Below are 22,305 nucleotides of genomic sequence, written 5' to 3' on the forward strand. Positions count from 1 at the left end.
TATAAAGGGGTGACGCGTAAACAATTGTTTGCATTAGAACGCACTCAACCGTGAAAATTCACAATTATGACACCTAGCGATGATTGACAACTGTCGAATACGCTGTGGGCGGAGCCAACTCCACGTGATTGCAAGTAAACACACCGTCGGTACACATGTGTACTGTCTGATCCATCTTCGTGTTTATAAACATACAACAACAACCAGAATATGTAGAAAATTTGTTGTATTTTTCACTACAACATAATAATATTAATATAAATGAATGCACATTTTTTGGATGTGCACAATAATATTTACATTTGGCCAGTATTTTGTTTCTCTTTGCCTTACGTAAACACACTTGTTCGTTGGATATGCATATCAAATTTTCACACTCGCTAACACTCTCGCTGATGGGCCTTATAAATAACAAGATTTTAGCACAATAAATAAAACCCAATCCTTTTGTACATTTTTTTCAACTTAATAGAGATTTTTCTTTTCTCTACACAAAAATGCTTTGCTTTAAAATAACAGTAAATAGAAAATGTTATAAAATCATGTAGTACGGATGTTTCCGATGGGTTTCTCTATAATAAAATAAGTCATCAACATCGTTACTACAAAAATGTACAAAATTATCTAATGGATTTGTTTATCAACATATACTCTTTGCAAAATTTACAATATTTACATCTTGTGTTTCGGATAAATTCCTTAATACAAATTTTCCCTGCTGTTCAACAAGTATGGAATATGAAAATATACATTTGTAATGTCCCACTGGTTAAAATTACCGGAGGTCGGTTACACAACCAAAACAGTTATATTGCATTTCATCGGCTAGGAAAAAATTGCTGTAGCAAAAAATGATTGAATTTCGATGATTTTACTGACCTGATTTGTGTCCGTCCACGGGTAAATTTGACCGTCCGTTTATATATATATTATATACACCCACAACACACATTCGGTGGACATACCACACACAGCCCTATAATTAACTTATATATACATTTTCTCCTCATCACCTATGGAGCACTCAATATTGCGACAGTATTCCTCCCAACATTTTTGCATGTCCTCACTTAAATTTTTGCACATAGTCCCGTTTATACACACATTTGCACAATGAATGAAAGATCGAAATAATATAAAACATGTAAGTACTGCTGGTACACATGTGTCCAGCACATACAGTCTAATGAGCGGCGATCGAGCCGAGCACTGAAATGTCCAACCACTCATTCTCCAGACCGATCATTTCGGACACTTCTGGTGTGGAATAATCCGGGAATTCGAAGTGTGATCCGTTGCTGGAGGTTGACATAGCACTGGAAACGTGGCACGTATGATGAGCCTGCTGTATATCAAAATTTGGCAAGTCTGTATCAGCTAACTTACTGAGATCCAGATTTCCAAGTTCAAGCTGCCAGTTAGTAGGCATTTGTAATACGTCCGTGAGATTGTCGAGATCAGCGAGGGAGGACCCGTCCCCATGTTGGGAGGGGGCTTGATGGTGAGGTAGACTTGTCTTGGCTGGCTCCTCCTCGGGGGACGCCGCCGGAGTATCGTAGATCTCCTCTGGGTAGAAACTCGTGGACTCAGGGGTCGGGGGAGAGTACACGGATGGACTGGACGGTACTTTGGCGGGAGGGGTGAGCTGACATGAAGACACAGGCACATGTCGACTTGCTTTTATACTGTCTTTGAACTTTTTGTCAATTGTCAGCTTTAGCCGCAGTCGACTGTCAGAATTAGCAGTGTTCACATTAAGATTGTTCGAGGCGTTTAAAAATCCCCTGTTCACTGTTTTTTGTCGGTGTTTCTCGTGCCTGTGTTTATTTGAGCTCTTGGTCACTTTTCCACTTTCGGGTTTACCGACTGGCTTTGCCTTTTTCCTAGGACGGTACTTGTAATCGGGATATTCCTGCATGTGTAGTAATCGAAGCCTCTCCGCTTCCTCGATGTACGGTTGTCGCTCAGTTTCTGTCAATAACTTCCACCGCTTTCCCAGTCTTTTACTAATCTCAGCATTATGCATATCCGGAGACACTTCTGAGATTCGTCTCCGTTCAATTTGAGACCATACCATGAAGGCATTCATCGGTCGCTTCACATGATTCGATGCTTTTTTACACTGAGTCGCGTCTGTGTACGGAGTATGTGATTCAGGATCGATCTGTTGAGAACCAAAATTCCCTGAGGCTTGGCTCGGCGGGCTGTTTTGTGGTACCATTGTCACAATAATATAATATCACACAGTTCTATATAATTCCAAATGAAGAAAATAAACTTAAAGTGGATACAGCCTTCGGTAGAAGGACTGTTCCCTAGCGAGTGTACATGTAAACTGCTCCGTGTCACTTCATAAACTGAGAATCTCGTGGTGTAAACCTTCTTTCTATACACGCGGGTTAGCAGTATCACGTGACGGCATGGTTTCGAATTCGCCCAATCAGCTAGTGCCCACTAGGCTCCACCCCCTTGAGGGCGTTCCGCATATTAATGTACCAATGATTGAGGTAAAGGGCAGGCAGTATATCAATTAAAATTCCAACCTACTTTTCTTGGATACTCGGCGGAAACTTCACAAAAATAGACAGCCTAGTGTCCAGTCATGCTTACTTATGAAGTCAGATTTTAGCTTAATGTAGATACGATCTCTGATAATAACAACTGTATTGTTGTTAAACTTCAGTGGTATTAGCGGCGAGTCAGCCACGAAGTTGTATGATATATATCAGCGATTACTTCCTTACACAAAATTTAAATCTCTTCGAAATTAAAATAAATAATGAAAAACAGAACGGATTAACGCCTCGTTATTTAAATTGATTATTTTAAATATAAACATTTAGTCATTGTGATTTAAATTTAAATATCATCCGAAAGTGACATATGGCGATCGAGACAGCAGAAATAATTGATGAGTCAAAGCAGGTGTCTATTGATATATAGATAATTACCAAGTCTGCAACTCATTTAATTGTATTTACCTATTATTTGATTAAGACATTTTCTTTAAAACAATTACGAAGTGTTGCTGAAGAAATGTCATTATTTTTCTTGAAAAATTGATTAGAAATATATATATATTAAAAAAATGAAAATGACAATTCCTTGATTTGCATAAAATTTTTGTATGTTTTTATAAAGTCTAATAGAACTATGAACGTTTGTTTTCTGCATATGAACGTGCGATTTATGACATTTTCTGTTGGGGAATTAATGTTGGCCCTTATCAGTATTTTACGGCTGAGCGAGCGAGCGAGAGAGCGAGAGAGCGAGGGGTACCCAGGTCACAAACACTCAAGGTCATATTTCTTCAAAAATGAGTCACCGGCTGCTGCTGCTGCTGTGAAGACGGCGTCATCCCCAGCGCGAGAAGGCAGAGACAGACCGAGACACTCTCGACCCGCCTCATTCGCTCTCTGAAAAAACGCCGATATCAACATTTTAAAGTCAACAACAACCATTTAAAGCCTCACATAAAAATGGCTTCGCATACGGAAAAATATGATATTTTTAATTTATTAATATACACGATTTTTATCTAGTTGTCACTCGACCCCTCACGCGCCGGCTTTCGTTTTATGACACGCGCCTTTGCAAAAATATTTATATGTTGGTTTTGAAAATGAACTTACGCGTCTTCAAATCGTGGGAACCTAAAATTATCGATTAGTAGAACACACATTACACCGCATTATGGGTAGATTCAATTTAAACTTAATCATGTGACCTTACTTGGCACGCGTCGTTTCTAATTTGCATATGTAAGGGTGCACGCGACTCTCTCGTGTGCGCGTGCCCACTTCAAATTGGAAGACATTCACAACCGTTTTTAACGAATCACACTTCGTTTCCCATCCATACATTATAGTCACATGACGCCATATGGCATCTCGTTAAAAGTATCTCGACAAAGGGGATATGAAAATGTTCTTTGGAAAGGGAAAAAACATTAAGGTCGGTCCTTTTATTACAAAACAAAATAGGAGAGAAACGTGCCAAGCAAATACTTATTGGATGAGGTTGCTGTAGATTAATAACAAAAGCGCCATACAGCATTTAATAACATTTTTATAGCTTTAACTACAGAACACAAAACAACACGTACAATTAGACTCTCTCAATCTAGTGCCGATCAGGAAATTATATTTTTCCTTTAATGGAAAAAAGATATGCTCAAAAGTATCAAATCTATACGGGTATATTTGAGTTGACAAATTGGCTCCATAGACATCAAGGAGTATAAACCCGAGTTTGTATCGGATTAATAGTTCTTTTATTTTGTTTCCATATGTTCTTAAAGTTGGGATATGTACATTTAGTTTGATTTATGTGTGGTCAGTCATCCCGGGTGTCCGAAAAGTCACTGACCACCGGGCGACCAGAGGCTATAACCTGCGTATGAACCGAATCCAAGTCTAATTTTACAAGAAATTACTATAGACGTCGCCGGGGCCAAATTGGCTGGTTCTGAAAAGAAACCGGCGTTTGTTCGGCCATCATATATGCCATTCAAAGTTATATTCAAAAGATGTAAATGGCGAAAGGTTTCTATCGGGTAGAGCTTTTCATATCCCTCCTTGAGTCGTGACGTCACAGACAGGTGCTCCGGTAGGTGTTGCCCAGGGACGGGCACGCGACCTGCGCCAGCTGTCGTCAAAACCGTCCAATCACAATCGAGCTTTGCCATGCGACAACTGATTATCGCAGCAAATAGGCAGATAGTCGAAACGTTGTATGGGTCTATTTCCATTGAGATATTATTGATATAACATGAGAAAAGTGACGGGGGCTTGCCGGGGACACAACACAACCAACCGTGCACACACGTGTCCGTGTAATTAACAAAGTACGTATCGCGGCCCTAGCCGTCATGGCTTAGTATCAACGAACCAACCAAGGGTATAAAATTTCATACCCGAAATTCTTTTCTGATGAGGCTAAGTTTTCGATCAATAATTTTGAACTTAATGGAGAAATTGTCTAGAGCGTTTACTGAATACCAGATCCAGACTTCGCTGTAATTTTCAGCGATTAGCAAAATAACATTGATGAAAAGAATAATTAATAGATTTTCCCGGAAATAAAGAGTTAAAGATATAACAGACAAATAAACAAACAAATAAACAAACAAAAATCAACATTTAATAAAATGCATCAAAAATGTCGGTGAACATGTGTATTAGTGTCAGTTAACATCATGGACCATCGTCACGATCTTACGACACGTGTAATCTACACAAGCTGGAACTTAATTTGGAATGCAGATTTTACAACGGTTGCTAAATTTTAAACATAAAATAATTTTATATATTATTAAATATATTATAATTTGGCATCAACATTATACCTGGACTTTTATCAGCCTAATTAGGTAGCGTTATCTTTCTTAATTGTAATATTATATACAGATACGGAGTTAAATTCATATTATTTTCTATTAATGTTGCTATATAACACATAATTTTTATACCACATTTCTATAAACTGACCGGCTTGACGATAATAACCTGAAGATTTCCGTCATCTGGTCACAAAAATACCACAACTATAAAAGATAATCCGGAAAAAATCAACACGACGTGTCCAAATGTCCAACTATCTCATTGGCTAACTACATATTCGTGTATATGTGTAATCATCCTTGAAACCCTGACAAAACGCTATAATATAACGTCCTCCCAATTACCTTCAAAAATTAGCTTAAATTAGCCTCCCCGAAACCAACAACACGTTTCCATGATGTTTGTTATACTAATGAGTCTACCCCTAGCCCCTCTCCCTCGTCTACCACCAATCACCAACCCCCAAGTCTACCCTTATCCCTAACCTAATCTAACCTCCTTCTTCCTTAATCTACCTCATCCCCACCTCTCTATACTCCCTCCTAACCTCTATTTTACCCTCATCACTACCCCTTCAATATCCCCCACTCCAAATCCATCTCCATTCCACTCTTCTAATCCCCCAACCTCTCCAAACCACAGTCTACCCCCATATCCAAACCTCTCTTACTCCCTTCATCACTCAGTCTACTTTCATGCCCTCTCTGCTAACCTCCCCCATCTCTATAACCCACTCCAACCTTTCCCATCCCTCTCCCCACCATTCTACCCCCTCCAACCTTTCACGTCCCTCTCCCCACCATTCCACTCCCTCCAACCTTTCCCATCCCTCTCCCCCACCATTCAACCCCCTCCAACCTTTCCCGTCCCTCTCCCCCACCATTCAACCCCCTCCAACCTTTCCCATCCCTTTCCCCACCATTATACAACCTCCAACCTTTCCCATCCCTCTCCCCACCATTCTACCCCCTCCAACCTTTCCCGTCCCTCTCCCCACCATTCCACCCCCTCCAACCTTTCCCATCCCTCTCCCCCACCATTCAACCCCCTCCAACCTTTCCCATCCCTCTCCCCACCATTCTACCCCCTCCAACCTTTCCCATCCCTTTCCCCACCATTATACAACCACCAACCTTTCCCATCCCTTTCCCCCCAATCTACCCCCTCCAACCTTTCCAACCCTTTCCCCACCATTATACAACCTCCAACCTTTCCTATCCCTTTCCCCACCATTCTACCCCCTCCAACCTTTCTCATCCCTCTCCCCACCATTCTACTCCCTCCAATCTTTCCCATCCCTCTCACCACCATTCGACCCCCACTCTGCTACCCCCCCCCCCATCCCTATAACCCCATCTAACCTTTCCCTACCCCTCTCCCCACAATTCTACCCCCTCCAACCTTCCCCGTCCCTCTCCCCACCATTCTACCCTCTCCAACCTTTCCCGTCCCCTCCCCACCATTCTACCCTCTCCAACCTTTCCCGTCCCTCTCCCCACCATTCCACCCCTCCAACCCTTCCCGTCCCTCTCCCCACCATTCTACCCCCTCCAACCTTTCCCGTCCCCTCCCCACCTTTCTACCCCCTCCAACCTTCCCCGTCCCTCTCCTCACCATTCTACCCTTCCCCTATTCTACCCTGTTTGACCCCTCATGTTTCACACCTGATACTGCACGTGTGTGTCGCTATGATGTGCAGGTGTGTTATAAAGTGATAATATCATGTACGGGTCGTAATTGAATAATTGGCTACAATGCACGTGCACACTTGTAAAAATAAACGTGTTATTTCTCAGTAACTTGTTCGGTTTTATTTCACGCGAACATGATTGTACCCTAGATTATGTAACTACAATGTACTGCTAACCGTCTACGTAAACATGCAGGCGACTATTACATGATTTTTATTATTAAACAATCGAACATGAGATAATCTGGATAATTGCGTCGATTATTGGTCAAACTCGAGTTCACATTTTCTCGACACATGTTATATGATTCCCGGTGCATGTTTGCTAGCAGTCGGCTTCAGATATTTAGTAATCAAATAGCATGAAAGAGATAAAATTTCGAAGAGATTTCGTAGTAACCGAGATTATCAACCGCACTGACAGATGTTGGGCCGAGAAACAAAAAGCGTGTAATTAGGAGAAGGTAAATTGGGCCGGTGTAAAGTGTCTGTGGTATAACTTTGTCTCTACCGGTATCGGGGGAGACATTTCGTCTCTAAGTGTAGAGCTCGTGGTCATCGAGAAAATATCAACACACAGTGGTTATACGGTACAAATTGAACGTAACTTGACTAGGTTTTACGAAGTTGGTTGAATTTTAAGAAAGGTGCTCGTAATTGATGAATTTTACGGAGACAGGGTATATTTGAACATTGTAAGAACGGGTTGCAAGGATGAAATTCAATACCACAGAGACATGGGGTGAATTTTCAGGGGACAGAGGTTAAATTTTGGTTAAACAGGGCTGGACTTAACGACGACATGGTTAAATGTGGTAGAAACAGGGGGTTAAATTTTACGGTGACAAGGGGCTGAATTTTACGAAGACAGGGGTTGAATGAACCTGGATTTAATTTCCGATTTGGATAAGTATTCGGCAGCTGTCGCTGTCGTGAACTTTAACTATTTCCTCTTTTTCTCTATAAAAAACTTGAGTGTAATTGTTGGCTGAGTAGAATGTGCTGAGGTCGGCAAGCTGTGTGCTGAATTCACCTCGACACCCTGGGGCCACAGGTAAACCCCCCACCTGTCCCTGACGACCTAATTTACGGTTGAGTGAGGTTACGTACACACGACTCAGTATCCTGTCCCTCCAATCGACGGAGACGGTGGGCGGGGTCTCACGATCCGTGTCGACACCCCATTTCACCTCGGATTTTGGTGGTGATGTATTGGGGTACCGTATGTCACCTTCCTTTGATGTTCCGCCTTTGGCACGCGACAAACTTATACCTAAACAATCATATCCAGGGCCACATGTCTAACGGGACCCCACACCTGTCCCCTAAAGGGTCGTCAAATACTGCCATCTGTCGCCAAACAGCTTTCGGTAACTAGGTAGATAAATTACACCCAAAAACACAGGACAATACCTTCCATCATTTTAAAGTTATTTATAGAAGATTTCCGTAGTTTCACACTTTGACGGCAATTGCTATGAATATTTCCAAGATTTGATATAGACATTTAAACGAACTCTAATATGGCTCCAATAGCAAAATTCCATGACGAATTAGAGAATTATGACACTTATAAATCCTTAGAGAATTGGTATGGAATGAAAAATCTTAATATCTTAAAGTTAAGATGAAGTTTTCGTTAATACAGCTATGAAACTATCAATTTAACGATTCAGGCTGGTACGAGGTTCAAATTCAATAAAATCTTCATTGCGACATGATTAAAAAAAATAATTTGAAAGCAATAAATCAAATCTGTTCCTCAACAAATTTTAATTAATATAAACTGATTTTGTTAAACAACCCTATAAAGCCAGGATATACGCGTCAAATTTAGGAGGTGAAGCAAAGCCGGAGTACACGGAGAAAAACATTTTCTGCGGAGTTAAACGTAACTGTATGTTTGGTTGTAGGAGTTCGTTAAGTGGATAAAGAATTTGGATGAATCCTCTGGTGACAAGTTGACCAGTCCACAGACCATAACACCACACTCTAAGCGACATCTCATGTCATTACGTGACAACTTGCCAATACTCAATCGATAAGTAGCGAGCGATGTCGACGACTTTTCTGTACTAAGTACTTATACTTATCTGTCTCAGAAACACGTCCAGTATATTGTCATAACCTTACTTACTAAGCAGCGAGTCCCATACCAGAAACATAATTATGTACGCTGTAATATGTTTCTAATTCTGTACTCTACCAATGAAATATCCGACAATAAAAATGTAGGAGTATCAGGAACAAAACCCTGTCTTGCGAGCGTTGGTTGGGGACAAAATGTCATCTTGAGAGAGTTGGATGGGAAGAAAATCTCATCTTGAGAGAGTTGGTTGGGGAGAAAATCTCATCGAGAGAGAGTTGGTTGGGGAGAAAATCTCATCTCGGGAGAGTTGGTTGGGGACAAAATCTCACCTTGAAAGCGTTGGTTGGGATCAAAATTTCATCTTAAGAGCATTGTTTGGGAACAAAATCTCATCTTGAGAGAGTTGATTAGTTACAAAATTCCGTCTTGGGAGAGAAAACTTAAAAAATATGGTTCTGTAATGTTCTACGATTGCTGGACATTTAATTCCCGTGTACTTCTGTAGAAACACTATTAAACCCAATCTGTCAAAAAACAGTTCTTGCTTTACATATTTGAAGAGTAAAATTGCGAGGACGGTTATTGAATTTCCATCTCCATTTTTTTTTAATTCATAACGTTTTATTATGCGTTTATGAAACTTAATGCTATAATGAGTTGTAAAATCAATATACAGGTATATATACGGGTGGCGGTACAGGTGGTCGGTAGGTGTTCCGTAGCAGCTGGTAGACACATTCCGTAGACACTGTCGGACAGCTGACATTGGTCAACTGGAAATAACAAACCGCTTACATCTTATACCTATGGCAGTGGCAGATGTAATCCGCGTGATAGCGAGGGCGCACGTCTGTCGGCGATATACGTAACTTTGTTTATTCGGGGTCAACCCTATCAATCTTATCGTAAATAATTATAATTTATACAGTCAGATATCAATAATTCATTACGATATTAAGCACTGATTACGAATGTGTGTTTTACTGCACGTAGCTTCATGCTTTCTGGCGTTAGTACAGGTAATATTGTAAAGCTAAGATGAGGTGAACTGTTGGATATATCACCCTTAAACATTGCTTTAAAATTAAAATACTAAATTCACAATTTAACTTTCCAAAGAATTTTTAATTATTAATACACACAGTGCCTACGCGAAAAAAAAGAATTTTAAAAGGTAACCGCTTGCATGTTTATGTAGAATATGTTGTGAAATATGCTGCGATGGATGAATAAAATGAAATATGTGTAATTAGGCTGTAATGAACAAGGCTGGGAGGGGAATTAATGTAACTGGGAGTCAAAGAGGAGTCACATGTTGGTTCGGAATTAGCGGAGGAAACGAGGTACTTTTACCATTATAAACCCCTTTAAACTCCCGAAATTACTTTCCCAATCACACGAGGCAAGCTTCCGTTTAACAGTCCCTCCCCCTCCTCCCGGCGACCCCCGGCCACTAGGACCCCTCCTCTCGTCACAAGAAGATGGCTATCTTACCGTAACACGATACGCGACATCAACGCCTCGAGTTTTTTGCATGCAAATAGCATGTAGAGCGTGTAGCGTTTGCCTGCGTTACTGTCACTGATTCTGTGATAAACATTAACTTTACAATATTTTAAAATGTTTTGCAAAATCACCTGGTTACAGTTTGAAAGGCCATGTTTCGACCGACAGATGTAGCACGAGATCTTTACATATCAAACTTGTCATCGTCGTCGCTGGGGTTTATATAGCGCTGTCATCTTCATCTCCAAACAAATCGTCTGCGTTATATCCACTTCGGGCCCCAGGTGTTAGATGACCGACAGTCTATCACGTTACGGACAACTCTAAGTAATGCACGCGAGCAAATGTCATCGGTACTCGGTTAAATATTCAATGTTTCATTACAAAACTATTTCCATGAAAAAAGTGAAGCCACGACCCCCTAAAAACTTAGAAGCTTCATTGTGTACAAACATTATTAGCAGTTTTGGATTTCTCATTAGAACGAAACCCCAAATCTATTTTATATCCCGTCTCCGCTGTGCTCCGTACTCCCCGTCACCCGTGCACGCGCCCCCTCCCCCCGGGGAAGCAGCCTTACAGAGGGAACATGACGATCGCTGGAAGATTGGGGTCGAGTACCACGTCTGCGCACGGCGAAAATCACTTCAAAGTGGAACTGTCGTCAAGCCGTGCTGCCAAAACACACTCAAAACGTAAAATCACGTGACTCCGGCACGTGCCCTGGGGATTTAGCCATGTGGCAAGGAGGAAATACCAATTCTGAAGCCTGATAAGAAACAATTATTTTGAAAGCAGTGACTCTGAAATTTTTTGCCTTATTTCTGGTGACAGCTGTTTTAAATAAAATCTTAAGATCATTACACCCCAAGACAGCCATTTCCTACTGACCTCTGAACCCAAAGGGGATCGTATTTCACCGCGAGGATCCCAATGCCCGCGCCCTCCCTGTCATCTGAGGCTTGTCAAAACTTCCTCACAACTATTCGCACATGTAAGCAAAAGTTATAAGGGACCAATCTAAGTGTACATCTGACATACTTTGGGAAGTTATACATGTATAGAAGTGTACACGTCCCCGGGGTCGGCGCTTCCAGCAGGACCGGGGTCTGAAAAGGTCACCGTTCTATTAGTTGAACTTTCCGTGACTGAAACGTGCACCAAATTGGTCATCGGTCAAACGGTGTGTGTTACGTCATCGATCTGCGGGTATTCTGCAATATTAATGGCAATTATTACAGAATTGGTTAACACCATGATGACGTCTAAATTAAAACGTCGATAAAATACATACGAAACAGAAAACGGTTATATGATTTCTTTAAAAGAGGTCAACAGCTTCCGCACCTGCAATACAAAATAGTGCATGGTGGGTGTTCAAACCTGACACAGCGTAACGGTGCACTGCTCTACCTATGGGTCATAGTGGCTGAGTGGTTAAAGTGTCTGCCATTCTACCACTAGCCCTCCACCAATGGGTCATAGTGGCTAAGTGGTTAAAGTGTCTGCCATTCTACCACTAGCCCTCAACCTCTGGGTCTAAGTGGCTAAGTGGTTAAAGTGTCTGCCATTCTACCACTAGCCCTCTACCTCTGGGTCTATATGGCTAACTGGTTAAAGCGAATAGTCGGACAAACAAAGGCTTAAGTCGGTAAAAATGGTGTTAATATATCCAGTATAATTTCTTATGAAATAGAAAAATAAAATCTCCCATCAACATCGCTCTGTATGCGAAGAAATTAATATATATTATAGGAATCCTAATACGTCTTCCCGACCAGATATCAGTGCAGTTCACTCTTAACGCATATCCACGCAGCCTCGTTTTCAAAGAGTTAGGCGAATTTATATTTAGAACTGTGCTAAATTTACACAGGGCTTCCCCATAATTTCAATGGTCAAAACTGGACACCGTAAGCAGAAATTGACCATCATTATGGTATACAAGGACTTTTGGAAGGCCAAAGAACGTATTTAGACTGGCTTCCTTTGCCCGACTATTCGCTTTAAAGTGTCTGACACTATACCACTAGCCCTACCACCTAATATCGTGAGTTCGATACAAGTTTCTGTTTCGAAGTCATTAATCGATGGTTTTCCTACGGAAATCTTGTTTTTGTCGATGACGTCCTTAAGGTTCTAACAATCAAATCAAATTCAAACGAAAGCATCGTAGATTCTCTCTACTGGTTTTGGTAAAGAATCACGACGCACCATCTCGTACTTGGAAAGATGCCTTGAAATATCCTTCTGCCCTGCCGGAAAAAAGTTGGTGGTATTCGCCATAAACTTATACATCGTGTGTAGTTTTCCTTGGTTGTCAGTAAATTTAACTTCAAAACCATAACTAATGAATCCATATTGGTATTTCAAAGTCGGCCCTAATGTAGAGAGCTTTGAAGTGTAGACAAAGCGCCTAGTGCCAGGCAGATCTTGAAAATAACAATTGCCTTGATACCAACCAAACGAGATTAGTACCTAGAAACTTTGCCAGTAAAAACGGTCTTGTTGACAGGATCACAGAGCTAGGTAGTGACGTCACATCTTAATTCCAACTCCAATGCTAAATTGACAAACATTCAGCTAATTCAGAAAAAAGTATTAGAATTCTTGGTATGCTCTGACGTGTGGTGGGAGAGAAATATTGGTTTCTTCTTTCAATTTTCTGATTTGGATTCTTGTTATGTAAACAGCTAGAACTCCCATATACCACACACAGTATTATATCTACATCACATTTACCACTCGCGTGCGCTGTACGTCCGATATATGTTTATAACAAGATAACCCGAAGTTAATATAATTGATACCATTACAACTATCTATCATGTTTTCAGTGCCGTAACTCCAATAGGAAAAAGTCAATATTTTGCCATTCGATGTCCTGCCAAACGGCACGTGCTATCTGTCTAGTCAGCGTTGTGTGTCCGTTGTCTGTCCAGACATCCCCGTTTGTCCGTTATGTGTCCGTGTGCCGCCGAGACGACGTCGTGTGTTTTCTGTCTGTCCAGACGGCGTCGTGTGTCTTTTGTCTGCCCAGACGGTGCCATGTGTCTGCTGTGTGTCTTCTGTCTGTCCAGACGGCGTCGTGTGTCTTCTGTCTGTCCAGACGGCGTCGTGTCTTTTGTCTGTTCAGACGGCGTCGTGTCTTCTGTCTTTCCAGTCGGTGTCGTATGTCTTCTGTCTGTCCAGACGGCGTTGTGTCCGTTTTCTGTCTAGTCGACGTCGTGTTTCTGATGTTGGCCCATGCCTGTCCAGTCAGTGCTGTTGATCTTAAGTCTGATTTTACTCTTATGTTTGTTATTTTTGTCGATGATGTAAGAATATCTTTTTATTAGGACAAGCAATTGATGCTACAGTGAGCATGTAGGTCCCCACATCCGGTTCAAGGAGCCTCCGGCGGCCGGTACCTCCGGATGTACTAGAATTGTCTTGCGACTGTATTGTTGATGAAACAGATTTGGAACGAGATGATACGTACCTTGGCTTATCGATCTACCGTGTGATGACTCACGTCGACTCTGAGCCCGACATCTGACATTTAATGGTATTTCTCCTTTAAAGAGATAACCTAAGTTTTGGACAGGTTTTTATGTATGTATATATATGTAGATGTCGTTTTATGTACGTAAAGACTTTCCTTCAGATGTGGTAGGCAGACAGTATATATCATCATAATTAAACTAACAATTTCCGGACTGATATGGCTTTTACATGAGATTTAAATTCACGTTTTATTTTATCGTATTAGATATAATGTAGGTATATCTCCACTATGACTGTGTGATACGGGCTGACAAACACATCTTCATTCACAACAGTAAGCGCTCGTGCGCGAGTTCAACGCAAATAAAACTAAGTTACAAATGCAATCATCAGTTCATAAATTTTTGTGTACGTCACTCTGGATGGAGCAATTAAGCCGCATGCATAACTGTGAAACTCTTATTGTCGCATATTATGCCAATACTTTGATATTATTTGGTAGTTTATGAAATCAAATAAACGTACAACCGATAATACGACATAGGAACGTGCTAATATGATAAGCTATTTCCGTGATCGAGGATCAACGGGGGAACGTGATATAACAGTTTCTACACGGACATTACAACTATTAATGAATAATAAAAAACGTTGTCCAAGGTATATTGACCATTGATTTGACCTTCGGATTGTTTACCACGAGAAACCCTCATTCACTAGGAACTGGGATCGTGTATTGATTGGTGATCACTAGAAGGATGGGTGAGGGTGAGAAGCCCAGCCAGGTATCAGATATCGCTTGACCAAAGGTGATGGTCAAACAAAATCGATACTCAGACACATGTCCTCGCCAAACGGATCCACTTCCGGTAACTACATTATCGTCATGGCAACCCGGGTTAATGAAATAGACCATATGGAGAGGATTTATGTAAACCATATTTTTTCTCGAATAGATATCATATCGATGATGACTTGTTGTCTTCCGAGCATGCGCCTAGCCCTTCTGTTTCACAGGAGCTTATTACCACAGGGGGCCAACTCAATGGCCAACTCAATGGATGTTGTCATACAGTTTTTGTATATGACAGCAATGTGATTTTTTTTTCAGAAAATATGAGGTTTGAAAAATCATTTACTGTTATATAGTAAACATCCCGATTTTTTAAAAATAATTTTTCAAACCTCAAATTTTTTGAAAAAATCACATGATTGTCATATCTACTCATCAGTCCATCCACCAAATACAAAAAATATATGACAACATCTATTTTCATTCAGTTGCCCCCTGTGCTCATTACGAGCATGAACTTTCCGGTTTTATCAAATATTTAACCGAATCTATTCATTATGACGTATTTAAAGATGCTCCATCGCTGACAGAGCATAAATGATACTCATCATTTGAACAATAATTTGTGTTTGCTTATGTATATAAATGTCTAATTAACACAAAAAAAATAATGTGAAATAATTTATTTTGCTTTTGGTGCATGTACAATCAGTACTTCATTCCATTTAGAACATAGTGCCACGGATTTTTTTCGGGATGCAATTAATTATTTTTGATATTTTCATCTTGAAATACAATTAGAAGCTCAAACTTTATTACTTTTTTGGTAATGGCGTAAAGTAAGTAACCTTTGTAACTGAAGAAAAATACCAGTTCGTTGGTATTGTTTTTTTAATTAAGAATCTTTGTCAGCGATGTAGCATCTTTTACAGTTTTCTTTTTACAGATACAGAAATTATGTTAAAAACATTGGTATGCTAAATCGTTACATGTATGAGTTTTTGGAATTGACCGGTGACTATGCGATCCACATCGCCACAGGCCTTTGTCCGGTCATCGACGGATGATGCGGTGTTCGTCCTTTCGTCCGCTACGGCTTAACTGGTGTCTTGTCCGCGGTGGCTATCGATTCTATGGTCACGGCCTGACGGCGGGATAAGTTCCAAACGACAGATACTTATGTCTCCGCCTGACGTGATGTGACAGGCGAAGAGAAGATCTTACCTAACTCTCATCAACGCCTCTGTAAACATCCCGTCGGGTGTGAAATCATTGTGTTACCGAATGTAGCGATCCTTTACACGACTTCGCTTTCAATTTACATTGACTGATATTTGCGTCTATGCCGGAGAATATCACGGATTTGTGGAACGAAATTAGGGACCACGTGTTGCGCAGTCGGTAATCTGCTAATGAGACATCCATCAATACCAATTCGTACCTATAAAGTCGATACACCTCGAACGGCAGCACACACCCGAACCGTTCGGAGACAACGTACAGATACGTATCGATATATTCCTTTCGTAACTTTCGTGCTAGACACATATTTTACAGTGACATCCTCGTACGATCGCCGATCGTCTGCTTATATTTATCTCTACCAAATAATCAAACACATGAAAATGTCTCGCAAATTTAGGGATGCATTTAATTCCAAACACCATGTCTCATTGCAAATATTATTCAATTCAACTTTATTGCTTCCTTACATCCATACAAAAGGAATCGATAGCAAAACATACATGTACATAACACACAGTAGATCAAAACAGCAACTTATACATTTATCAAGCAAGCTTTCCTCAATTCAAATGAATTTTTAACAAAGAGGCCTAAATCCTGCAGAAGTTTTAGATCGTTAGAAGACAAGACTCGTATTAAATTTTCCAAATCTGTTAGATGGTGGCTTATTACGTCTTTATGACTATCAAAGAAAATTTTTCTCATTGTAGAGTTAACGGAAAACTTAAAAATGAAGTGGGAATAATGTTGGCAGAATATACGTGTATACTGACCGGAAGTACAATGGCCATGGAGAACCATTATATTTCTTGTCACCGTATATGACTACATCCGGTCCGTTGATATTAGCACCTCACTTCAATGCTATCTAAACAACAATGAAGTTATACCAAGCAAAGTTTGCCTTTTGTATCCGATGTCTGGAAAAAATAGTCAATTTTTTCTCCAAGAATGGTTCAATGTAGCGCTTTCTGCTCGGTTATCTATGCAAAGTACCAGAATTTTGGATACCAGGGTTTTGGCCACTGAATATTCTGTTGGACATAAGATCTTTTTTATCCACAGAATAACTTTGTGCCGATACCTAATCCCGGCAAGACTACAAAGTTGGCATTTGATCGTGGTGCAACAACTCAAAGAACATCCAGATGATATGTTTTATTGGACATTAAATAGGCTCAGTTTTCATTCATTGGATTTATAACTGCCTTACCAAGGCAGAATGATTCAATAAGGAAACCATGGCACGCTACAGCATTGATGATATTCTCTTTTTTTGTATGTCATGTTGATGATAGCGGATAGAAATGTTCAATTAAATGTTGTCAATTTTGAAAGAATTTAGAATAAAAAAAGGGAGGGGGTAAATAGCTTTCACTGTTAACAGGGAACGCGTTTTATGGCGGAACACCTATTGTATCTGTAGAGTAAGTGTTTGATGATACCAAACAGTGACATCCCATCATCATCGTCTTCTTCTCGCCATCATTCTGCCTAACCCAAAGGCTGCCATGGCAGGCTCTCGGCTGTATGGAAGGTATTAGAGAGACTTGGTATATAGAAAGGTAAGTCAACTGCTGTGTAAATTAGCCTTAATTACTCAGAGTGCCTCAGGATCAGTTAATTGTTTGGTGTAATAGGCTGAGGTGCAGACATGTAGCGGCGGGCGACAATTCCCAACATAAGTAGAATACATTTTGGCACGTTTGCTAACTATTGTGGTACTTTTTTTGCCAGTCATTCTACACATTCCTGGTCGGCGTTTACCATACGTACTTGTCAATATTATTATGTATATAGCTAGTGTCAATGGGAGTTGTCAGACACACGGGATAAATCTACACGGTATACATGTCGGTTGTTTTAACACGGGGAAGTGACGGTTAGTAGTGGTTTATAGGGGCATCTAAACTACATTTCATCCAACTTCTCTAATGAAATCCCACCAGGGACGGTATTTGTCACGTGACTTCCTCTCGTTAAACAGTGACAAACGTTATACTTCTGTGTATTTTGGTGACCAGTTTTGAAATACGTGTATAATCCGCCACCGTTTGTAGGTGCAACACCTTTATCATGTTTATACGAGGTTTCCGAATGCATCGCACGCTTACTCTACCGGAGCTTATGGTTTTCTTTCATTTTAAGTCGGATATTTGTGTATGGTTTCGATATGTTAATCGGTTTCGAATGAAGGCGATATTCTTTGGGGTTTGCAACCATATGGAGTTTGAGGTTGGAATCCCAGGAATTGCCGACCTTCGAATATCTTTGAAATATACTAATGGGAGTTTCTCGAACTTTGGAATGTCATGATATAGTCTTTAGAATGCTGAAGTTTGATTAAACACGATACAGTTTTGGCACGTAATGCGACCCGTCAGTACGTTACTGATTCACCAGAACATCAACATATCTGTCCTCGATGTCGGGAGTAACTGACAAAATGGTTACCATGGCACCACAGAACGTAGTCCAGATTTCCTAACTGCGGCTTGAACCTTCCGTACTCATCATAGGTTCGAAGACCACCAGCGTCGAACTGACCACTACCAGAAGACCTGTCAGCGTCCAGACGTACCAGTGGTCAGTCCAGACTGACCATACGGACGTCAGCGAACAGTGTCACATGTCTAATGAGCAATAAGACTCAAAATTCGGGTTTGGCTGATGACAACGGCTGATATCAGTTTATAAGGTGTTAAGGATTAGGGACAGCTATGGAAGTGTGTCGTAGTATGAACAGCCCCGGGGTTCGTATAGGTGTAAAAAGGCGTGCCCCATTGTAAGGGACATAATACCAGCCCCTGTTGGATGTGACACTTGTGACGTCACTGACATGCCTCCCATTAGGGCTTAATCGCAATATTTTAAATTAACATTATTAGTGTCTTAATTCAACTGTTCAGAATGTAAAATATCGAAAATGTGAAGAGAGTTGTAATGTTTGATTTTGATTTTTCAGATTGTTGATATTTCTGCTGTCCTTGACTTTGGTTCAAGTAGAAAGATGACGCATACAAAGCAGTAGTTTTTTTTATTGTTTTACGCTGAAGTCGTCCTTGACCTTGTCTTTGGTGTAAAATCACGTGTAATGTTCTACGAAGCACTGATCGATAGATTGTCTACAGGTAGACCAAGTGACACCACCAGATCTCCCGACTAGAAGTGGCCCCCAATAGCCAGTTGACCTCAATAAGACGGCGTACCTAATCAACTAATTATCCCGTCTCAGACGGACACGGGGCACTGATTGGTCTGTGACGTCACCATCAATCCTGGCTACAGGGCAAATAATTGTCGCCCAGACAGACTGGAGGTCAGGAAAAATAGACACGACATTTTGTCACAATATACATAAACATTGGCCACGCCGCGCTTTACACGTTCACCTTATCAACCCCAACGACTAAAGCATCAGCGGATCTAAATTATTCCAATCACATGTTCTACACTAAAACAATCACATCCACTTGTGGACGACATCTGTCGGAACTGAAATCTGCCTGATTTGGCATAACACAAAACATATAACTTCCGGTTCGGAGAAGCTTCCGGCCGTGTTTCAGTTCCGGTTGACAATTGTAGAAAGCAAATCAAGCCCAGACTTCCAATTACATGTAAAGCTGAAAGGTTACTATACATCATAACCAAACCAAAGTCAAGACAGTTTCCTAGTCCAAAGAGACCAATAGCATAGATCATCCCGGGCTGGGTAAGTTCCCAACCATGGAGCTCCCGGAAAGTCAAATGTCTTTCAACAAAGCACAAAGGGAAAACTAATTTCCATAAACATGGCAAATAAAGCGGAAGGCTGATAAAACTTATGAAATATTACCTGGATGCACCAAACGGATCTATATACATGTATCAGAAACACATATGGTTCTGGTGAAATACTTTTTCCGCTGATGGGAACGTGTACTATACAAGAACCAGAAGTCGCTGGAGATGGCCAACAAGGCTCTCGGTTGATCAGACGGAAGGACTGATCGGAATGTTTGTACTTTCCAAGTACAATGAAATGTCCAAAGGTGTAAGAAAGAGCAAAGAGGTAAAAAGGAAAATCAGGCACAGTGTACATACGAATATGCGTACAGATGTGTACAAGGGGTTGGGCACAGTTTAGTGTTCGGAGAGGCAGTTGGAGGGGTGAATTGGTGTGTGTGGGTGTGATAGAACTACAAACGGACGTGTATTCGGGTCAATCTGTCGATATACGGGTTATATTAACGGTATATGGGGTTATATGAGAACACTGGAACCATATCAATAATTCACATTCTCTGGCAGTTATTGTTTCTAAAAAGTACAGCAGGTCGGAGGGAGTCAACCCAATATTGGAGCATTTCAATGGAACCTGCTCCAGAAGATTGTCTGCCACGGCGAGAAGCTGGATCAAAAATAAACACGGATTACAACGCTCAATAGGTTTTGACGTCATACTGGTATAACATCTCGTGCGGCCTTGCCCCTTGTTGCGGCCGAATATAGATTCACACGTGTGTTGTATCGGAATAGGGACATAATATTGGCGATGCGGGTCACTGTATTGATATAGAGAACTAGCGACCTACTTGTCAGCGCGCAAGGTTACTGACCAGCATTTACAATCACTCATTGTCGTATAGATAAAGTTACAATTATTGTGTATCAATCCGCCCCAAGCAATTAGTTAGTGGTTTTTACCACAACAAGTGTCCGTCCGCGCGTTTGATGAATCTGGTGATTTTCATGACTTATTTACTGAAATATTGTGATGGTTTCCAGGGTTAACGACTTAAAACTATATGAACAATATGGCAAGATTCCCAACTATCTTCTGCTATCTGATATACACTCTCAATACGTGTGGGCTGAAACCAGCAGTGAATGACCAAGCGAACGTGCACGAGCGGCCAGCGCACGCTCGCGTGACGTAATATCGATCAGCTACGTCAGCGCAAAACGTATTGACGGTCAGAATCTCGAGCCGATACCCGGAGATAGTATCGGCAAAGTTTGTTTTCATAAAATATCACTTGGCGCCGAGGTACGGAAGTAAGAGATTGACTTAACACAAACATACTCTTGAGGTGACTGTTCCGAACATAAACACAGACCCGCCTGCAAGGTTTTAAAGTACAAGTTTAGTTACAGACATAGCACTCTCAGCTCCCAGCTAACCCATAAAACGACATATATAAATATATATAAACATTGCTTTTTATTTCTCCCTTCTCAGTAGGAACATTGATTTTTTCCCGTCGTATAGAATTCCGATTTCAGATTAATATGGGGTGTATGTCTAGTAGAAGGGTTACACACCGATAACAGACGGGGCTATTTTAGGAGCAGAACTAGGCCATAAAAACTCCATGAACTTACTCAAGACATATACAGACCTCCCGGGGTCCGTAATAGCACCTCCCTAATCTTACACAATAACGCCAGACTTATTACACAGCTGAACTACAATCCTTTAATTTCGCTCCTAGACACAATCATCGGCCATTCTCTTTTTCGGTCAAAATGCGCACTGTATCGAACGTTACAGACATCATCGACGGTTACTTATTTCGGTGACTACGCTCTCGATATGAACCTCAGACTGATTCAGAACATTTTTAGGTAAAAACCAAAAATAGGGAAACCCTCGTTATATGATTTCTCGAAATATCTTTCGAAGTAATATCAAATCATTTAGATGAAACGGCTCGAGTGCTATGTAAACATTTCGGCATTCGTGTAATTGTAAGTATCGTCCGGACCGCATTTTTGATTAATTACATAACTATAATGGAAAATCTAAAAACATCTGAGGAATATAAAAAGAAGAAAAAATATACTTTAGCATCAGTAAGTTTCACAGCCTCTGAATCCCACACCTTGAAATGAATCCTGCAACAAATATGTGTGTTGAGATGATAATGATGTCCTTCAGATATGTTTAAAGTTTGGTTAGGATTGGATATATAGTTTTTGAGAAACAGAGCTAAACGGAAAACTTTAAAATGAAATGTTGACGACACCACCGCCGCCGGAAAAGTAACACCATAGTATCTATCACCTTCGCGAACTATCGTCGCGGGCGATACAAAAACGGAAGAAACAAATTCCGATTTCGCAACCGAAGTGAAAGAGTATAGCTTTTTGCAGGAACGTCCATGCTTAT

The 22,305-nt window shown here is 40.8% G+C and overlaps 1 protein-coding gene across 1 annotated transcript; it reads right to left on the reverse strand.

Moving 5' to 3' along the window:
- Positions 1-208: 208 nt before the first annotated feature.
- Positions 209-2,419, reverse strand: LOC138325208 (transcription factor SOX-11-like). Its single transcript, XM_069270699.1, has one exon. The coding sequence runs from the start codon at positions 2,219-2,221 to the stop codon at positions 1,184-1,186; it is 1,038 nt and encodes a 345-aa protein (XP_069126800.1). The 5' UTR covers positions 2,222-2,419; the 3' UTR covers positions 209-1,183.
- Positions 2,420-22,305: the final 19,886 nt, after the last annotated feature.

Source organism: Argopecten irradians, chromosome 6 (genome assembly GCF_041381155.1).
Source record: "Argopecten irradians isolate NY chromosome 6, Ai_NY, whole genome shotgun sequence".
In the NCBI taxonomy this organism is placed as follows: Eukaryota; Metazoa; Mollusca; class Bivalvia; order Pectinida; family Pectinidae; genus Argopecten; species Argopecten irradians.